Below are 21,444 nucleotides of genomic sequence, written 5' to 3'. Positions count from 1 at the left end.
AAGGGAAATAGCAGAAAAACTAGCACCAACACACTGAGGAACCATGATAGTGGCAAGAACACCATAAGGATAGAGTAAGTCTGGCAGAGTGGCAGAAAGTTGAAAGGGCAAGACAGGCTGGTAGAGCTGAGGTAGTTGGGTCCCTGTGGTTTTGCTTAGGGGCAAAACAGGCTGGCCCCGGGGAGAGTTCCCTTTCCTTTGTGCAGGAAAGGGCTCCCTAAAATGGGTTCTCCCCTAGAGTGGGGTGGTTCCATTGGTGTCTAGGGAGCTCTCGCTGGTCTTTTAAAAGCTGGTGGATGTAGCAGATATACAAACGAGAATTTTGAAGACCGAGGAGGTTTCCATGTGAAAAGCGGTTCTGGTTCAACATGGGTCAATGGGTTCTAAGAGAGAGGCTGGCTACACCCGGGGAGAGTTCCCTTTCCTTTGGCAGGGAAGGGCTCCTAGAATGGGTTGGCCCCTAGAGTGGAGCACGAGCCTTCAAAGTGTGGCGAGTCGACGTGGAGGAGGCCAAAATTTGTTAAGGTAAAGTAAGAAAATCCATTCATATGTGCATTGATGTGAATTGTATTGTAGTTAGCTTGATTATTTAGGAGCCTTTTAATGGAGTTTCATTATTATTTTGCTTGTATGATGGTACAAATTGTTAGGATTTAAACATGTGCAAACAGATCATGACTTCCTGAGCAAGGTGGAGGAAGTTCTCTGCTCTGCCCTGAAACTAAAAGAAAAAATGGTTTGTTTTAATTAAGGATCCATGCTGTGAAGGATTAGTAGTTTGAATTGCCAGAGACTGAGGGTTCCCTTTGCAACGAGGGTTCAGCCATTAGGACCAAAAGAAGCACAGACATAATCTCCAGCCCAAATCTACAATATCAACCTATGTTGACTTTGTACCCTACACAGTGCCTCTGTAAACTATGGGAACACAGAGGATGAACTAGAGTGCAACTACCACAAGTTTTCTATAGTACTAGAAACATTAATGTTGGCACCTAAGAAAGATCTAGGGAAAATGGCCCATATGATGAAGGTCATGAAAACTATTGAACATATGAAATATGCAAGCTCCAAACAGCTTAAGTCGGATTTTTATGTTCATACATTCCAAATGTTGCAAAACAGGAAAAAGAATATTCTGTAAAGAAGTGATGCACAAATACATGAAACTGAAATTAGAAATACTAGAACTAAACTCAGAAGGCACAGCATTTGAGGTCAGGCCCTTGTGTCGTAAGGGCTGGACAGTGGACAGACAGGCACAGTGGTTGAGGTCAGGTACATGTACTCATATTATCTGGAGCATATGAGGCAGTTGGAGCTGCTGCAAGGCTTTAAATTGCTTTTATTCATCTTGCCATTCACAAGGAAAATTTGGAAACCCAAGCAAAGGCATGTTTATTTTCAAAAAACACTAGCATTTCCATCAACTCTGGTGCCAGCTTTGAGCGGTGAGGGCTCATGATATCCCCTGTCATTGAAAATACATGTTCACTGGGCACATTGGTTGGTGGACATGAAAGATATCTCTGAGCCACTTTGGCTAGGTGTGGCCAGACAGTGGACTTGTGTGCCCAATATGCCAGTGGATCTGCTGCATGTCCTCTATGGGCTCTGTGAGATACTATGTCACTGATGTTTGTGCTAGTGTCCTTTGCTTGGGTGGGCTGAGAGTCATCCTTGACAGCTGCTTTCGCTCTAGCCCATTCCAGAGCAGATGCTTTTTTAGGGGCAACATGGCTTTGGCATTCTGAAATGGAGGAGGAAGTACTAGCTGCTGCTGACAGAGTGCTGCTCCTGCTTGGGCAAGCACTACTCTCTGAAATGCCCGCTGTTTCCTCCTCTGCTTCATGCCTAATCCGTCTCTGTGTATGGCGCTCCTGTTCACGGACTTTTACTAACAGCAGCTCCTTCACAAATGTGAGACAATCAGACTGTAGGGAGAGTTTCCCTTTCACACAGGGATCACAGATTGTGGCGAGCATGTATGTGTGGTCTTTTGTTAAAGGTCTTAATATCTCTTGCACCTGTTTCTGCAAAATGTCCAGACAATGCAGCACCTCTGCTGTCATTCCCTCTTCCTGTTTAAAGCCCTCCAAATTTTCCTCCAGAAAATTAGCTATAGGGTTGATGACGGCCAAGGTGGCACTTCTGGAACTCATTTCCTCCATGGTATCTTTGAAGGGCTGCAGAAGTTTTACCAGCTGACTCATGATGCCCTAGGGGACTCTGCACACCAATGTCCATTGCCGCAGAAAGTTCATGAAGAGGTGTCTGCAGCATCATAAAGGTGGAATTCCACCGGGTGGCAATATCTTGAATGAGATGCTTGTGAGGCATCTCCAAATCAGTCTGCTTTTGTCGGAGAACCTGCCCCGCCTTCACACTTCTGTGGAAGTGCGCTGCTATGTTCCTGCACTTGTGTATTAACGTATAAGGGTATTCATTCTCATGGTGATTGGACTCCAACCCCAGAGCTGACGTCACTACCAGGTGCAGACTGTGTGCAAAACACTGGATGTTCTGAAAGCCCCCGTTGGATATTGCCTTTACCATGTTTGCACCATTGTCTGTGACAAAGAACCCTGCCTGAAGATTCCTGTCTTGCTGGTGTAGCTGTCAGCCCGCCAGCATCTGTCTGCATGCTAGAATATTGGTTGAGGTATGGGCCTCGTCCGTCAGGTGGGTGTGCAGTAAATCCCACCTCCACCCTGATACTTGTTCACTAATAGAGCTGCTGCCTGCCCCTGCCTCAGCCAGGTCCCACCAGTGTGCTGTCAGGGAGAGGTAAGTGTGTGCAGCATTCATGGTGGTCCAGATATCACAGGTGAAATGCACACTCCCCTGTGCCTTAGCTAGCAGTGCTTGGATGAGACTGAGACACTGGTTGTACAGGCTGGGGATGACCTTTCTGCTAAATGTGGTTCTGGAGGGGACTTTGTAATTTGGAACTAAGACCTTCAGCAAATGCTTGAAACCCACATTCTCCACTACCTGCAAGGGTTGGTCATCAAGGGCAATCATTTCCCCGATGCTCCTGGTTACAAATTTTGAGGCTGCCTGCCTCCTTCCCCAGGTTAGCGTTACCGAACACCACCCCATTTCCTCCATGGTGGGTTGTCACTTCTGACACATGGCAGGGGACTGCTGGCCTGCCATGTGTCAGGCCAGCAGTCTACCTGACTGCTAGAAGGGGCTGAGGGCGTGGGGTGACTCTGCTCCTTTTCAACCACTTTACGCTGCCTGGAAAAAGGGGTCCTCTGACTGGTACTGCCACCATCCCCAGATGGCAGTACTGTTGGGTGTTGCTTCTGCATATGATGCATCATGCCAGAATTAGTTAGATGTCCCATTTGCTTGCCTCTGCTAATAGCCCTGGCACAGTAATTACACTGAGCAAAACACGGTCCTCGGTCACTTTAAAGTGGCTGCAGATCACAGATTTCTTTTGTGATCCCTTCTCTATAGCCTTTGGGGTGGATGTTGGCACTGGAGTTGAAGTAGTGGGTGCACCCTGAGAAGCAATGCCAGGGGCATCAGTCACACTCTGTGCCTGTGCTGACTGCTCTTCCTCCTCATCAATTTCATCTCTCCCCTGCAGCACTGAAGTGGAGGCTAAGACAGAACTAACTAATCCTCCTAAACCACCTTCAGCTATTACTACTTCCATTTCTGATGATGAGAATCCCACACAAGATTCTTCATCGGAATCAGAAGCAAACAGTGCTGGCGCTACATTTTCAGTGCTAAGTAGTCTGCTGTAGCACTGCTGCTTTTGGGTCTTGCCCTTTTGTCTTGCATGACTCAGCCTTCCCTTCTCACCTCTAAAACTACAGGGTCAGAAACAGGTGGCGGTGCATCATCTTTAATTTTCAGTTTTTTCCGGATGGAACTGCCTGCCCCTCCAGAGATTTTAGATTGGAATAGCTCCCTTTTTAACTTTAATGGGAGACTGGCACTGCCTTTTGAAGTGCCTCCTCTGCCAGTTCCAATCACTCGTCTACCTTTCCCTGACATTATGGATTTAATGTCACTGCCTACTAGGGATTTCAATTAAAAGAATTATTTCTTTCAGCCTGATCCAGTAAAGTCCGTGGGAGAGCGGACTAACGCCCGCTCTCCCGGCGCGCGCACCGGCCCCTCGCCGGTGCGAGCGATCCAGTATTTAAATTAGGTGACGCGGTGCAAACGAGGAAAAGGAGGCGCTAGGGACACTAGCGCGTCCCTAGCGCCTCCTTTTGGCCTGGAGTGGCGGCTGTCAGCGGGTTTGACAGCCGACGCTCAATTTTGCCGGCGTCGGTTCTCAAGCCCGCTGACAGCCACGGGCTCGGAAACCGGACGCCGGCAAAATTGAGCGTCCGGTTTTCGGCCCGACAGCCGCGGGCCGAATTCAAAATTTATTTATTTTTTTTTTTACTTTTGGGGACCTCCGATTTAATATCGCTATGATATTAAGTCGGAGGGTGCACAGAAAAGCAGTTTTTACTGCTTTTCTGTGCACTTCCCTGGCGCCGGAAGAAATTAGCGCCGACCTTTGGGCGGCGCTAATTTCTTAGAGTAAAATGTGCGGCTTGGCTGCACATTTTACTTACTGGATCTCTCGGGAATACCTAATAGGGCCATCAACATGCATTTGCATGTTGAGGGCGCTATTAGGTGCCGCGGGTGGGCCGCGTGTTTTCCTCCCCTTACTGAATAAGGGGTAAGGGAAAACACGCGTCCAGAGCAGGGTGACAGTGCGCTCCGACGGAGCACACTTTACTGGATCGACCTGTTTATTGGTGAATGAACACCTCTATACCAATATATGTGAATCTGGAAAACTACCCACAGATGCACAGTGCAGTGCCTTGATGTACACTACAACTGAGACTGCTGTATGTGCACACAACATCATTTTAACTCCAAAAGAGGCCTACTGGGGATTTGGATTAAAAGAACACTGCTGTACCAATATATTAGGCAGATACAGAAAGAAACATGGGAGAGCGGGCGAGCACCTGCTCTCCCGGCGCGCGCACAGGCCAGTGTCCTGGGCATGTGATTCAGTGAAGAAAAATATACTAATTAGGGCCCGCGGTAAAAGAAGAGGTGGCTGTCAGCAGTTTGATAGCAGATGCTCAATTTTTCCGGCATCTGTTCTCGAGCCCGCTGACAGCCACGGGTTTGGAAACCGGACGCCGGCAAAATTGAGCGTCCGGTTTTCAATCCACGAGCTGCGGGCTGATTTTTAAAATTTTTTTTTTTAATTCGTTTTACTTTTGGGACCTCCGACTTAATATCGTCATGAAATTAAGTCGGAGGGTGTACAGAAAAGCAATTTTTACTGCTTTTCTGTATACTTTCCTGGTGCTGGCAGAAATTAATGCCTACCTTTGGGTAGGCGCTAATTTCTGAAAGTAAAATGTGCGGCTTGGCTGCACATTTTACTTACTGAATAGTGCAGAAACAACTAATAGGGCCATCAACATGCATTTGCATGTTATGGGTACTATTAGTTTTGGGGGGGGGGGGGGGGTTAGCTGCACATTTTTGACGCGCTATTAAGGGGTAAAGCTAGTGCGTCAAACGTGCGTCTCAACACAGGTTAACGGTGTGCTCCACCTGCCCTTATGTGAGCCTGGAAAACTACACCCAAACGCAGTGCAGTGCCTTGGTGTACACTACAACTGAGATTGCTCTGTGTGCACAAAAAATGAAACTGCAGAGAAAAGACTTGACTGGAAGCCTGAGAGCACAATTCCTAGTGATGCTGCTTCTTGTTTGAAAATACCTACTCACACTATCTGCCACCCACACCACCCAAACCATTCTATCAAAGTAGCTAGCTATTGAATACAGATTTGAGACACTCAGAGAGCTCAAAACAACAACCGTTTCAGGCAAAACACTAAAAGAGAGTACGTGGCAAAGCACGTGCTTAAGGTATAAATAATACAGCATCATCAGGAACAGCATCACAGAGCATTGAGTGAGAGCGGCGATTGGCTGCATTAGAAAAATGCTTAGCTCTGATGTCAAAGACTAAAATAATACTATCCCAAGAATTTGCAGGAAAACCTTGTGTCAAAACAAAAAACAATTAATATTCCGCTTTGCGAATAGGCTCTTATTGCAGGTAAAGAGTGACAGTCATACAGCGCCCTTGACCTATGATTATAAAGCCCTAGCGCTCGTAAAGGCTTACACATATAAGCCACCGGCTACAAGGGCGCTGTATGACAGTCACTCTTCACTAGCTCTTCATGATAAGCAAGTTGGGTATCAGGCTGCAGATGGTTGATTCTAACAAATTCAGGTGCAGGACAGAGCTTCTGGAGGCTAAATTTAGGATTCAAGATAGCAAACTAAAATCCAGACTCTCTAGGTTGGCATTCTCAGAAATACTTCTAGGTCTATGCAGAACACCAGAGACAAACTGACTCCAGAATCTCAATGAATGAATGAGGATCACTTCAGATTCATTAGGATCAGGGGGACCTCATGGCAAAGGAGGAGTCTTTTCTGGTGGGATGGGCTTCGCCTTAATCAAAATGGAATCCAACTGCTGGCACTAATTGAGAGCAACTTTTAAACTTGATCAGGGGGGAAAAAAACAGTTGCTTAGGAGCATATGGTTCAGAACAGAGTATCCAAGAAATATACCAAAAAAGGGAAGTTTAGATTGTCCTGACAGTGAGAAAATTGAAAAAGCTGATTCCAAATTATCTGAATCAACTTACTAGCAAGTGGATTGTGAAAGAATAAAAATACATTTAGGTGTCTATATGAAAATACCAGAAGTGTAAATAAATAAGATGGGAGAGTTAAGTGTATGGCAGTAGATGAAGACATTGACATGATCTGAGACCTGGTGGAAAGATAAATATAAATATAACAGAGCAGATAGGTGGTGGCCTATGTTAAGGATTCCATAGGAAACTCATTGCAATCTTGAATCACTAGAAATTTGTGATGGGAAGGATTATAGCAGTGGAAGGTAACTGTCCATCTTCCAAAATGGTGAAACAGATTGCAAAATGCTAATATTAGACACAAGCTAGTAAGCATGGAAACAAAATAATGAAGGTCTGAATTACTCCAATATTTGGATGAATCAAGGTGTGTCAGAGGTTAGTTTCTAGACACCATAAATGACTGTTTTATAGACTAACTGGTTACTGAACAAAGAGTTGGATCTATTTCATATCTAGCTTTTGTTGGAATGCAGAATCTGGTGCAAGAGGTAATTTGGAGGATTTGCTTGGCGATAGTGATCATAATGCAATCAAACTGAGAAAATAAATCAAGGGTAAAATAAAACTACTACAAAAGACTTTAAGATGAGGAAACTAGTTAGAAGGAAATGAAAAGGAGCAGTTACAAGTTTGTCTGCATGAGGCATGGAGACTGTTTAAAACAGCATTTTGGAAACCTAGTAAAAATATTCCACAAATTTTTTAAAAGGTCAGCGAAGGAAAAGCATTGGCTGCTATACATGAGTATTTCTTTTGTGATCCCTTCTCTATAGCCTTCGGGGTGGATGTTTGCACTGGAGTTGAAGTAGTGGGTGCACCCTGAGAAGCAATGCCAGGGGCATCAGTCACACTTTGTGCCTGTGCTGACTGCTCTTCTTCCTCCTCATCATCAGATGAGGAATGGAGAGTAGCAACCTTGATTTCACCTTTTGGATTGGATAGGACTTTTTCTTTTTTTTTTTTTTTTTCCAATTTTGGATTTCTGTTGAAGGTTCCCTCCACCCATTCCTTCCTTTCCTTTGAGTTGGGGGTTGATTTTATTTTCCTTAGTTGGTTTTCAGATTCAGTGCCCATATGGCAGAAATCTTGAAGGTGAGGATCTTCAACTAGTATCTAAGAAAGTAAGCAAGAGGAGAGCAGTGGCACCCAACCAGTGTTTACCATTAGCTAACCACTGGGTATTGTGAAGAAACATTAGGAGGTACCTTTTCAAGTACTAAAGGGATAAGAAAATAAAAAGCAGTGGAGAACTTAATATCAAACTATCAGATTCAAGGTATTCTAACTAGGATCTAAATGGGGAAGATAACTCTGCTAGATAGAGTAAGATTTAGCAGATCTAAAAAGTGGTGACCAAAATAATAAAGGGAATGAGCTCACCTATAAGGAAAGGCTAAGTAGTTTAGGGCTCTTCAGCCTGGAGAAGAGATGGAAAAGGTCTCAAATCCTGAGGAGTGGAATAGATAAACAGGGAATAGTTATTTACCCTTTCAGTCTGGACTAGGAGACATATAAAACTAATAGGTATAAATCAAAGAAAGCCCTCATAATATATTAATAAACTGGGGAAATACTAAATTTTCACGTGTTAAATCCCACAGTATTAAAGATACTGAGATAAGGTTTAGACAATTGAAGTTTATCAGACCATTGAATGCCAGCCTCAAAATGCAATGCTCTGGAAAGTTTTAACACTAGGGAGGTTTTATTTTGAATAATTTTATTTCCCTGTCTCATTTTATCTCATTTTATTTTCTAATTTAAGATATTTTATCTTGTTAAATCACTGTATATGATTTTAAGTTTTTTATTATTTATAATTTTATTTCCATTGTATTATGTGTTTGGTTTTATAATCTTATTTTGCCTGTAAAATGTTCTCATTTTAATGTTTTATGCTTTAACTGTTGTGATAGAATACTTAATGACAGTATATAGAACCAATAAATAAAATTACTTTGTGCTTTTTATTTAATTGCATATTCATAAACTTGTGCTCATGTTTGTAACACCCCTAAGGGTGTTACTTGATGTCAGCAAATCCCTGCTTAGAGCCTTATATCTGAGCCTTCCATTCCTTTCAGCCCCTCTCAACATGGAGGGTTTGGATTGGATGCTTCATCTCATTTAGTCCAGCCATTTTAGTGTTCATTGGAGTCATTTTGATTTGGATTCAGAGCAGTGAGGATACAGCATTTCCACATTGAGGTCTCCATGCCTCATCAGGAACTTCATATTTTCTAAGAGGTTCCTCTGTGTACACCATGCCAGAGGGTTGTCCTGTATTTAGTTGCAGTGAGAGATTTTTGCTTGATTCCCTTTGGGGGGGAAAAAGGGCTCTCATCCCGAAGACCTGTGAGCCCCTCTATATCCTGTACAGGGCAAGCACCAGTGACAGATCCTTCTGAGTGAGATTTTTGATGGCAAAGATCTATCCTGACTTTTTTCAGAAGGGACTCCTGCTTTAAACCTTGCACCATTTGGAGAAGGCTCCCCCTGGACACAAAGGGTTAAAGACTTGTGAACCTTAATCTAAACACTGTATGGGGCAGACAACAGAAAGTGGCTGTGTCTGATTTTTCAGAAAGCAAGTATTTAGTAGAGATGTGAACCGGAATCGGTTCCGATTCACATGGGGTTTTTTTTCACCTGGCCAAAATGGCGCCGATGGCCTTTGCCCTTACCATGTGACAGGGTATCCGTGCCATTGGCCGGCCCCTGTCACATGGTAGGAGCACTGGATGGCCCGCACCATTTTTAAAGATGGCTCTGGCCATCCAGTGCTCCCTCCATGTGACAGGGGCCGGCCAATGGCACGGATACCCTGTCACATGGTAAGGGCAAAGGGCCATCAGCGCCATTTTTATTAGTGGCAGCCGACGGCCTGGGAGCAGGAGATCGCTCCCGGGACCCCCCCCCCCCCCCCCCCCAGTGAACCACCAGGTACCTGTAAAATGTTTTGGGGGGGGGGTTGGGAGAGTGGGGAAGCAAAGTGATTAGTTTTAAAGGGTCGGGGTGGGTTTAGGGGTTATTTTTGTGTGCCGTTTTTCCTGCCCTCCCCCAAAACGATAAGAGAATCCCCACGATCAATATCGTGGGGTTTTCCTATCGTTTCGGGGGAGCCCCTGCTTTCTGACGATTTTGAAAATATCGCCGATATTTTCAATCGTCCGAAACCCAATTCACATCCCTAGTATTTAGACTTTGATTTTTGGTGAGGTTTTTGACTCTCCCTCTCCCACAGAGTTCCAGGGCTGGCATATAAGTCATAAGTACAAACATTGACAAAGAAGGACCAAGGTTCTGGAGTTCCCAACCAGATGTCCACCCCATGAGACCAGAACAGGCTGGGTAATGGTGAATAAACTGGACTTAGATAAGAGCCTTCTGTGAGGGTACCCCTCCTAGGATTCCTCTTTGGCCCACTGGGGAAGCTTTTGTGCACTTTAAAATCACCTTGGGAAGCTTTACCCAGACACCTGAAATAAAGCACACTTAACCAGAACACCTTTTGTACGTCAATCAGCTGTAAATTCATCTTTATTGAGGTGGACTTTGTCTTTAGCAATTATGGTAAACATTTAATTTAACACCTAGTGCCTTATCCTGCCTGGTTGGTTTGTCACAGAATCCCACACCCTGGGATGCAGCAGCTAACACCACACAGAGGGAGAGACATGCACCACTACCCAGGCCATAAGCAGTAGCTTCCCCCACCAATAAAGGATTCCACCCTTGGGATAGAGTAAAGTTAAAGGAAGCATGCTAGCCAGAGCATCCCTGAAGAATGTTTGCTTACCCTTGGGACTTAACCCCCTCCCCCCCCCCACCCTCCCCAGGAAGGGTTACAATAATATAAATCCCCTTCTGCATTAGGGGACAAGGCACAAAGCTTTTCACTTCCAGAGTGCCTCCATGTTAGCTGTTGGATGGTCCCACTGGCATTCTCACCTATATGAGAGCATTTTTACGCAGAGGAACCAGAAATGCTTCTCAAGTGTCCAACACTACTTATGGATAGTTTATAGTTAGTATTGTAAGACAATCATGTCAAATCAAAGAATACCACTCAAATTGATTATTTAGCCCTTGTGGAGCTACTGTACCCAAATAAAATATCCATTATTGCTCCGATCTAGTCAAAATAGTCAAATTCCCCCATGTATGGGGACTTGCACTTGTTCCAAATTGACCCAGCACAACACCTGAAAAATGTGACAATGTTCCAAGCAGTGTGAAAGCATGGGGGTGCTCAGTGTCTCATTGTTTGCTCCGTCTGGTATGTATAGGTCTTGAAGTGCATCCTATGTATCCCAGATTACAAGGAAGTGGTATTGTGTATATCGCCCCTGTAGAGCCACAATCTGTCTTTAAAGTGAAAGGATGCATCCGAGTGGGGCCCTGAATCATATTTGCACACTTAGTGCACTGCCCACATTTTATAATGTCCCGTTTCTCCAACCTCATCACTACTTTGAAGAACTAACAATGTGGACGACCACCATATCTTTAAGATTCTGACTCCCGAGAAAAATATTTGAGAGTCAACTGAAAATCTCATGTAAAGTCAATTCATGACAGTGTCTATCTAGAATGTCCACTATTTTTTTAATGGACTTGATCAGAAAACTTTGACACACATTATCTTAGTTCTTAGCTGGTCGTTGGTAAGTAAATAATGTCCTTTGTACATACAGTGCTCTCTTATAAGCTTTCTTGACTATTCACACTGGAAATCTTCATGTCACAAAATGATGGAATAGCTCTTTTGCTTAAATTCCTCTGTCATGGCATATCCAATGGAACCCAAGGAATTAGCTAACAGGTAAACTGTTACGTAAACTCAGATGGCAACTACTATACAGCAAAAAAAACTATTCCAATCAGTTGGTTTGCGATAGTGATTATCAATTGTTGACTTGCTTCTTGATCCACAAATCCAAAAACAGAACCTTATGCAGATCATGCTGCATATTGAAATGCAAATGGTCATCTTGCAAATTAAGTTACTGTATAAACATTTGCAAATTCTCTAATATGAAAGTCCAAATAAAAAACACATTAATGAAATCCCTCCATAGTTTGTTTATTTAGCTCTTATATACTGTCGTTCAGACTGGCCATCACAATGGTTTCCATGAGTAAAACATAAATAACAATAAATTTAAATAAAATGCAATTAATCTTAACACATTTCTAAAATATAATAAGTAAAAAACCAAAATACAATGGCGATTAAAACACAGTAAAAAAAATAGTCACTTTAAAACCACTTAAAACACCTCAAGAAAAACTTAATGTAAAAGCTCTAAATTTCTCCGTTAGTTGTTAAAAATTTCAAATATCTCTTAGTCATTCCCTCAAAGTGCAATTCCAAAAAGCCAGGTTTTCAAGTTCTTTTTAAATGATTTTCTCTCTGGGTCCTTAACTCGACAGGCATCTCATTCCATAATTTTGGTCCAGCCAGGGAGATACTTCTTTCTCTTACTTGTCTAAGATGGGCAGAGTTTTACTGATGGTATTGTTAACATTCCTGTATTGGCTGATCTCAAGTTTCTCTGGGGATTGTGTAATCTAATTGCTGTGTTTAACCAATCCGTTTGTTCTCCATAGATAATTTTATGTAGAATGCAGAATACTTTATAGTGTATGACATTTTATGGGTAACCAGTGAAGTTTTTGTAATATCTGTGTAATGTGATCACTCTATTTTGACCCAGTTAAAATCCTCGCTGAAGCGTTTTGTAAAATTTGTATAGGGTGTATTGTTGAGTCTGGTAGGCCTAATAATAGGGAATTACAATAATTGGTATTTGAAAAAATTAAAAGCTGTAACACTGTTCTAAAATCCTCATCTGTTGTTAGTGGCTTTAGCTGTCTCAAAACCATTAGTTTTACCATAGCCTTCTTTGATTTTTGCTGTAATATGCTTTTTTAGATTGAGTTCTCTATCTATAGTTATACTGATATCTCTGACCTGATCTGTAGGTTTAATCGTTATATCGTTGTCATAAGAGATCTAGGCGTCCATTTTTCTTTGTTCTATTAATGTTTAGGCTTAATCTCATATGTGTTAGCAGTTGCTTAATAATATTTAAGTACATGGTTGCCAATTTGTATGCCTTGTCCAGAGATTCATTTATTGGGATTAAAATCTGAATATTATCAGCGTAGATGAAATGTGTTAAACCTAATCCTATCAATAGGTGGCACAATGGTAACATGTACAAATTAAACAGAGTAGCTGACAAGGCTGAGCCCTGTGGGACACCTGTATCAAGGGTAACTTTTTCGGAGCTTAATTATTAATTTGAACAGTATATGAATGATTCTCCATTAATTATTTGAACCATTGCAAGGTTGTTCCTGATATTCTGATTTCTATTAAGAAGAATCGTGTGGTTGTATCAAAGGCTGCCGAGAGATCTAATAAAATTAGAAGGTAAGAACATGCCATACTGGGTCAGACCAAGGGTCCATCAAGCCCAGCATCCTGTTTCCAACAGTGGCCAATCCAGGCCATAAGAACCTGGCAAGTACCCAAAAACTGTCTATTCCATGTTACAGTTGCTAGTAATAACAGTGGCTATTTTCTAAGTCAACTTAATTAATAGCAGGTAATGGACTTCTCTTTCAAGAACTTATCCAATCCTTTTTTAAACACAGCTATACTAACTGCACTATCCACATCCTCTGGCAACAAATTCCAGAGTTTACTTGTGCGTTGAGTGAAGAAGAACTTTCTCCAATTAGTTTTAAATGTGCCACATGATAACTTCATGGAGTGCCCCCTAGTCTTTCTATTATCCGAAAGAGTAAATAACCGATTCACATCTACCCGTTCTAGACCTCTCATGATTTTAAACACCTCTATCGTATCCCCCCTCAGCCATTTCTTCTCCAAGCTGAAAAGTCCTAACCTCTTTAGTCTTTCCTCATAGGGGAGCTGTTCCATTCCCCTTATCATTTTGGTAGCCCTTCTCTGTACCTTCTCCATCGCAATTATATCTTTTTTGAGATTCAGCGACCAGAATTGTACACAGTATTCAAGGTGAGGTCTCACCATGGAGCGATACAGAGGCATTATGACATTTTCTGTTTTATTCACCATTCCATTTCTAATAATTCCCAACATTCTGTTTGCTTTTTTGACTGCCACAGCATACTGAACAGACTACTTCAATGTGTTATCCACTATGATGCCTAGATCTTTCTTGGGTTGTAGCACCTAATATGGAACCTAACATTGTGTAACTATAGCATGGGTTATTTTTCCCTATATGCATCACCTTGCACTTATCCACATTAAATTTCATCTGCGATTTTGATGCCCAATTTTCCAGTCTCGCAAGGTCTTACTGCAATTTATCACAATCTGCTTGTGATTTAACTACTCTGAACAATTTTGTATCATCTGCAAATTTGATTCTCACTCGTTGTATTTCTTTCCAGATCATTTATAAATATATTGAAAAGTAAGGGTCCCAATACAGATCCCTGAGGCACTTCACTGCCCACTCCCTTCCACTGAGAAAATTGTCCATTTAATCCTACTCTGTTTCCTGTCTTTTAGCCAGATTGTAATCCACGAAAGGACATCGCCACCTATCCCATGACTTTTTACTTTTCTTGGCCTCTCATGAGGAACTTTGTCAAATGCCTTCTGAAAATCTAAATACACTACATCTACCAGTTTACCTTTATCTATATGTTTGTACTCCACGAAGAATACCTAACTGCTGGCTATGAATTCTCGCAATTGTCTCACTCTCCCTCCACTGCCTTTTGTTCCTACCCTACTTACTTCTTCCCGCATACTACATCTCTCCGCCCCCACCTGCTCCACTCTTCCCTCCTTCACCCCTGGAGCCCTTATGCTTGACTAGATTTCCCACACCATTGTGCTTATTACCCGTTTTGTTCTCCTGGAGCCTTTCTTCATAATCTTTGATGTAACCAGCATTTTACATCTTACTTCACTTGAACCTTTCATAACCAGCATGTCTGTTCAGACTTTCTAGATTATCGTATTGCAACTGACCACTAGCGCTGACTTGGAATATCCATGGCTCTTTGTACAATGTATTATAGTCTCTTGTATTTTTGTAACATAGTTATTTTACTTTTACCTTTATCTGCTTATGATACCCATATTACATAGTCCCCCATCCTTAACATTTCTGATTTTTACTGTTTCATTCTCTTTTATGCAATTATCTGTTCTATGTAAGGGCCATGCCCAAAAGTTCTTTGTTATTTGTAAACCGATACTATGTGCAAACGGCTATCGGTATAGAAGAAACTCTAAATAAATAAATAAATAAATAAATAAAAATAAATGTTTATTAACTCCTTCAAAAAAAAGTGAAGCAGATTTGTGAGGGAAGACTTGCCTTGAGTAAAGCCATGCTGACTTTGTTCCATTAAACCATGTCTTTCTACATGTTCTGTGATTTTGATGTTTAGAACACTTTCCACTATTTTTCCTGGTACTGAAGTCAGGATAACCGGTCTGTAGTTTCCCGGATCGCCCCTGGAGCCCTTTTTAAATATTGGGGTTACATTAACTATCCTCCAGTCTTCAGGTACAATGGATGAATTTAATGATAGATTACAAATTTTTACTAATAGGTCTGAAATTTCATTTTTTAATTCATTCAGAACTCTGGGGTGTATACCATCTGGTCCAGGTGATTTACTACTTTTCAATTTGTCAATCAGGTCTACCACATCTTCTAGGTTCACCATGATTTGGTTCAGTTCATCTGAATCATTACCCATGAAAAACCTTCTCCAATACGGGTTCCTCCCCAACATCCTCTTCAGTAAACACCGAAGCAAAGAAATCATTTAATCTTTCCGCGATGGCCTTATCTTCTCTAAGTGCCCCTTTAATTCCTCGATCATCTAACGGTCCAACTGACTCCCTCACAGGCTTTCTGCTTCAGATATATATAAAAAAGGTTTTACTGTGAGTTTTTGCCTCTACAGCCAACTTCTTTTCAAATTCTCTCTTAGCCTGTCTTATCAATGTCTTACATTTAACTTGCCAACTGTCCACTGTCAAAACCCCTATGTACCGTATCTGATAATGCAAGTAATAACATTTCCGTATTAAATTTTTCCTAAAACCAAATTGGGTTGGGAAAAGAATAATCTTTTCCAGGTGCTCTGTTAATTGCTTTTGAACTCCTTTCTCTAAAATTTTAGCTAGAAATGGAAGATTAGATATGTCTAAAATTATTTAAAATGGTGGGATCTAGATTTTGCTTTAATATTGGCTTGATGGTAGTGCTTTTTATTACCTCAGGGACTATTCCTTCTTTTAAAGAGAGATTTACTATGGCATTCACAATTGGAGCGATAGTGTTCACAATAGCTTTTAAGTACAGTATTGGAATAGTGTCTAATGGATGGGTTGCAGGATTTAACGTCATTATCCATCTTTTAATTGAACATTCTTCAAAACTTGACCATGTATCTACTTCTGTTTTGCATATGTATTTCTTGATTTAAAATGGGATCCATGGTTTCAATTAGTTTAGTTATCTTATTCTTAAAGAAATGAGCTAAATCATTACTTCTATTTTCTGGGAGCATATTATTTTGTGCATGTGTTTTTGTCTGATTTTTAACCATGTTAAACAGGTTTCTTGGGTTATGAGTGAATTTTTGGATTTTATGAATAAACCAGGAAAAAAGCAATATTTTTTATCATTTTCTTGTAGTATGCTAAGTATGAGCGGTAGTCTACGAGTGTGTGTTTGGTTTTATTAGCTCTCCATATGCTCTCCTCTTTTCTTAGATTCTTTTTTACTTGGCTAATTTGTTTAAACCAGGTTTTTTGTTTTTTTGGTCTGTGTCCTTGTTTTCAAAGGGTTTATTTTATCTGCTATAATTAAATTGTTATCATACCAAGAGATGATGGTATTAGTGATGCTGGAGAGGTCTAAATTATCCTTATACTTTTCAAATTAATTATTTAATTCATCAGTTTTAAACGGAGGATGATAACTGAACGTAGATGGGGGTGTGTTCTCATCTTTGTTTATTTTGAATTTTATACAAGCGTTTATTAAATAATGATCTGACCAAGGAACGGGGGTGCATTTGACCTTTTCTTACTGGTGATTCAGTAATGTTTGTGAAGATTAAGTCCAGGCTGTGTCCTGCTCTATGAGTTGGACCTGATGATAAGTTTGTAGCTAAACCATGTAGAATCATAAAAATCTTTCTTCAAATCTGGACATGTACAGACTGGCTACTTTGGGTGCCATGGATGCTTTGCAGACAAAAGTCGCCTTGGAAGCATTATTTCCAGGTCCTCTGCTTAAAAACTTTCTCTCATAGGAATGAATACCAGCAGGGCCATCCAACAGCTAAAATGAAGGAGCTGTAGAAGTGAAAAGCTTTATATCTTGCCTCCTTGACACAGAAGAGATTTGAAAAGCAGCACAGAGTCAGGATTTTATATAAGCTAAGTCATTTTTCATTGAATACTTTTGATTTTGGGCACAAACATGATCACAAGTTTATTAATATGCATGTGAGGGAGTATACCAGAAATTCCCTCAAACTATCTTAAGGGACCAGCCACAGAGGCCTAGCAGGGTCTTCCTTAAGGATAACCTTTACAAAGGATTCTGGGTCCAGAGAGGATCCCTTCAGCTTAACATAAGTTGGTGGTGCCCAGATATGTTAGAGAGGCCCTGGGGAACAGGCAGAAAGATACGATATGCTAAGACTATGTATTACCTGAAACTAAAGTGAGCCACATTGTTTTGTTGACCTTTCAGAACTGTCACCTGAACCTAAGCTGAGCTGCATTGTTTGATATTGAGTTGCCTTTTTCCACTGTAAATAGCACCTAAGGAACAGCCAGTCTGACTCCTTTCCTTTGGCTATATCCAGGCCATTACCACTTGAGTTACCACAATGCAATTAAAAAGGATCAAGGAAGAATAAGATCCCAGAATGTTGCATTCAATGAGCCGACAAACATTGTCTAAACTTTTATCTAAGCTTTTATTGTGCGATGTATAACCAAACCATGAAATTAATAGGGAGCAGTTAGGGCTAGTGGAACCTGTTTTGCTTCCCTTGCAGACAATTATTGTGCTACCTGCCCCCCCCCCCCCCCCTTCCAACTCACACAGATTGTAATGGAGCCCTTCATAGACTTTTTTTTTTTTTTGTTCTTTCTGTTGTTAAGTTCTCAAAGTGGATACTTTGGAAAATATGCAACTGTATTGTAGCAATTGTTCTACCTTGCTTTAATGTTGCAAAAAATTTACAACAGAGATCCTTCTTTCTGCTCTCCTGCTTATCTCCTTCCTTCCTCTTCAGATTATCTCCTCTTCAGATTATCTCCTTCCTTCCTCTTCAGATTATTCTTGCTTGCTTTTCTTCATTCCCTTTCATATGCACTCTTCCATTCCTTTTCCCACATTATGTTCCTGAATTCCCCCTATCAAATCAGTCATCTCTGTCCCATCCCTGGCCTGCTCTTTTTCCCTGCTCCCCCATCATGGGCTCTCTCCCTCTTTTACATCCCCCACCCCCCCTTGTCAGGGTACTTTCTCCCTTGGTCCAGTTTTCCTTGGCCCCTGCCGCCCATCCCCAGTCTTCTCTCCCTCAGGCTGTGGTCCTCTATCCCCTATATAGGTTCAATCTTCTCTCTTTGATCCCTAGAATGCTCCCCTCCCCCCCCCCCCATTCCTCTCCCAACTTTGGAAAGCACTCCCCATTTCCCTTTCCAGCCCTAGGAGGCTCTCTGCATTTTTCTTCTTCCCCTGAAAGCTATCCTCATATTCCTCTTCCTAAAAGCTCACATCTTCCCCCCCCCCCCCCCCCCCAGTTCCACCGGTCTTCTATATCAAGGATGGCCAACTCCGGTCCTCAAAAGCCACTACAAAAAATATGCATGAGACAATTTGTATACAATGAAGAATGCATGCAAATCTATCTCATGCTTATTTTTTATGGATATCCTGAAAACCTGGCCTGTTAGTGGCTCTTGAGGACAGGAGTTGGCCACCCTTGCTCTATACCCTGTGATCCCTAGTGCAGCTTGGTTGCCTCCTGATCCTCTCCACTTGGCAGAAAAAATGGCACTTAACTTTTTATGTTTTATGTGGGTCCAGTAACATGATATGAGAATGAATCCCATAGATCTTGTGCCTCATGCCAGGAGACTGGTCCCTTACAGCACAGGAAGTTGACACACTGATAAATGCAACTTCTAATAGCTAGGGTGGGGAGCTGTGAGAAGTGGAAGGGATAAGCCAGGTTCTGCACTGCTCAGACTCCATGTGTGGCTGTTGTGTGATGTCATCTCCTTAGAGCCCTGTGAAAGTGCATGGTTTGCACAGTGGGTCACTCCAGCTCTGGTAGCAAATTTAAAGCAAATTGGAGAATGAATCTTTCACTCAGGGCACAAACTGTGGAATTTGTTGGTAGAAGATATGAAAGCAGATAGTGTAGCTGGGGTTAAAAAGGGCTTAGATAAGTTCTGGTCGAAAAGCCCATAAATCACTATTAGCCGTGTAGACTTGGGAAAGTCACTGCTTATTCCTAGTTATGAGCAAAGAGGATTGGATCTATATTCTTCAGGATCCTGCTAGGTACTTGTGACCTGGATACCTGCTGTTAGAAACAGCATGCTGAGCTTGAACCTTTTGGTCTGACCGAGCATTGCATTTTTTGTTCTAGTATAGCCACATAAACCTGCAGTTCAAATCAATTCCTCTAATAGTTGCATAAAAATATTTAAAAATGGGACAATGAGGAGCCCTGAAACTCTGCAATCCAATTCAACAGGGACTGAAAGAGAATTTTGGACACTCATCATTGCTAGTTGACTTGAAATAAGCCAGTCAGACCTGCCCACAAATGTTCATGCCGGGAGAGCTCCTACGGATGATTCTGTGGGTGTCTTAGTCAAATGCAGTGTTCATATGCAATAGGACAAGATGCACATGCTCGCCTCCCCCATATCTAGATATTGCAAAAGGTCATCTTGTAACACAACAAGAGCTGCATCAGTACTTTGCAAACTTTAGTCCATCAAAATCTGCTCTGGGAAAACGGTAGCAAATGGTGTTCTTCATAGTATATGAGAAACCTGTTGGAGAAAACATGAATGTGCTGATTTGTAGCTAATGGTGGATAGCATCCTACAGAGTTTATTTTTCTTATGCATGTTAGAGAGATTAAAATTATGCAATAAATGTAGTACTTTAATGGGTAGGGCCCTATCTAAATTGCAGGATAAACTTCGATAGTTTCAATAGAGTTGTGGTGAAAACGGGAAAAAAATTTTTGAAAAATAGATTGGTAAAACCGTACATAAAATGTGGGTTTTGTACATTCTCCAGTATTAAGCACTTCCTGTAAACTATTTTAAAACATAACTGGGATTATTTGTGGTGATTGATCTCTAGTGCTATTTACTGTATGCCATTTAAGGGGTTACTGTTGTGAATATAAAACCTTTCTGTGCAGATAACATTGAAGAAAAAGCTGCTGGTGTTCCTCTTCTCACCATCCAGATGCCTGTTCCTAAGAAGATTCCTTTAGGTAAGCTGCTAAAACAAACTCATTGCACTGTACTGTACTGTCCATACATTCTTTTGTGGTGTCAAGATTTCAAACTTCATAAGTATTTTTGTCACTATTTGTTTTATTTAAAAAGTGTCTGCTAATCCGAAAAATCTTAGTGGATAACACATACTTGACTTGAAAATTCTTATAACTGTAAATGAAGATTAATTAAAATAAAGACTAGGAGAACCTTCTTCCCAAAATCTTTCTGCTTAAATGTTTGGGTGGGTTTTTGTGTTTTGTTTTGTTTTTTTTATTAGTAGCTGAGACCTTGTGACTTGCATTTAAAATTCACCAGGCAAAGCTGTATTGGAACAGAGCTAAATTGGACATCTAATGGTTTTACAACATAATAGGTTTAATTATCTGATTAAAAGGTTTTTACTAATCAGAGGATTTTGAATGAAAACTTTCAAGTAGAAACTGTAAATTTTAACTTTGTACAGTACATATTTGAACAGGTATATAATAGTTTTAAAACCACATGTCTGCAAACTCTTGACGTTTTGCCATTTGTACCCTAGATCTTTGTGGGGCTCCCCCATTCAGTACTCAGTGGCTTTCAGGACGCATTGTCGGTGGGGAGGAAGCTCGACCCCATTGTTGGCCATGGCAAGTTGGTCTTCAGTTTCTGGGTGACCATCAGTGTGGTGGTGCAATCATCGACAAGTCATGGATAATGACTGCAGCTCACTGTATGGGAATGTAAGTAAGTTTGCTTAAGGTCAGAATTAACAAAATTGCATACCATAAGAAAAAATGACTCGTGCAGGTAAAAGCTTTGTAGCAATTTTCCTGAATGTTTTAGATTCTCTTTTGCTTCAGATAAAACTGACATTTCTTAGATTATTCATTATTTTGGGGGGGCTGGGTGGGTTGTATGCTGAAAATACAGTAAACCTTGGCACTATCAAAGAAAGAGGACCTTGGCCTGCAGGGTTTCCCAAATCTATCCTGGTGACCCCACAGTTAGGTTTTCAGGCTATCATGACAATGCATGAAGTACACTTACATGTACTTGGTTTAAATCTATGCCCATGCCTTATGCATGGACATCATAGATATGGCCCTAAAACAACTTGTTGCCAGCAGCTGGTGTCAATTT

The 21,444-nt window shown here is 41.4% G+C and overlaps 1 protein-coding gene across 2 annotated transcripts in view; it reads left to right on the top strand.

Moving 5' to 3' along the window:
* OVCH1 (ovochymase 1) overlaps window positions 1-21,444 on the top strand; it is a 161,345-nt gene that overhangs the window by 61,903 nt on the left and 77,998 nt on the right. For both annotated transcript variants that reach the window (XR_003856433.1, XM_029599997.1), the window contains exons 15-16: window positions 20,241-20,315; window positions 20,864-21,044. Coding sequence is in view for 1 of the 2 variants with exons in the window: in XM_029599997.1 (XP_029455857.1) it covers window positions 20,241-20,315; window positions 20,864-21,044 (256 nt within the window). In the remaining variant the exon portion in view is untranslated. The remainder of the gene's footprint in view (window positions 1-20,240; window positions 20,316-20,863; window positions 21,045-21,444) is intronic.

The sequence above is a fragment of the Rhinatrema bivittatum genome, chromosome 4 (assembly GCF_901001135.1).
Source record: "Rhinatrema bivittatum chromosome 4, aRhiBiv1.1, whole genome shotgun sequence".
NCBI lineage: Eukaryota > Metazoa > Chordata > Amphibia > Gymnophiona > Rhinatrematidae > Rhinatrema > Rhinatrema bivittatum.
Note: the sequence above shows the minus strand (reverse complement) of the source record. Positions and strands in the feature narration are given on the sequence as shown.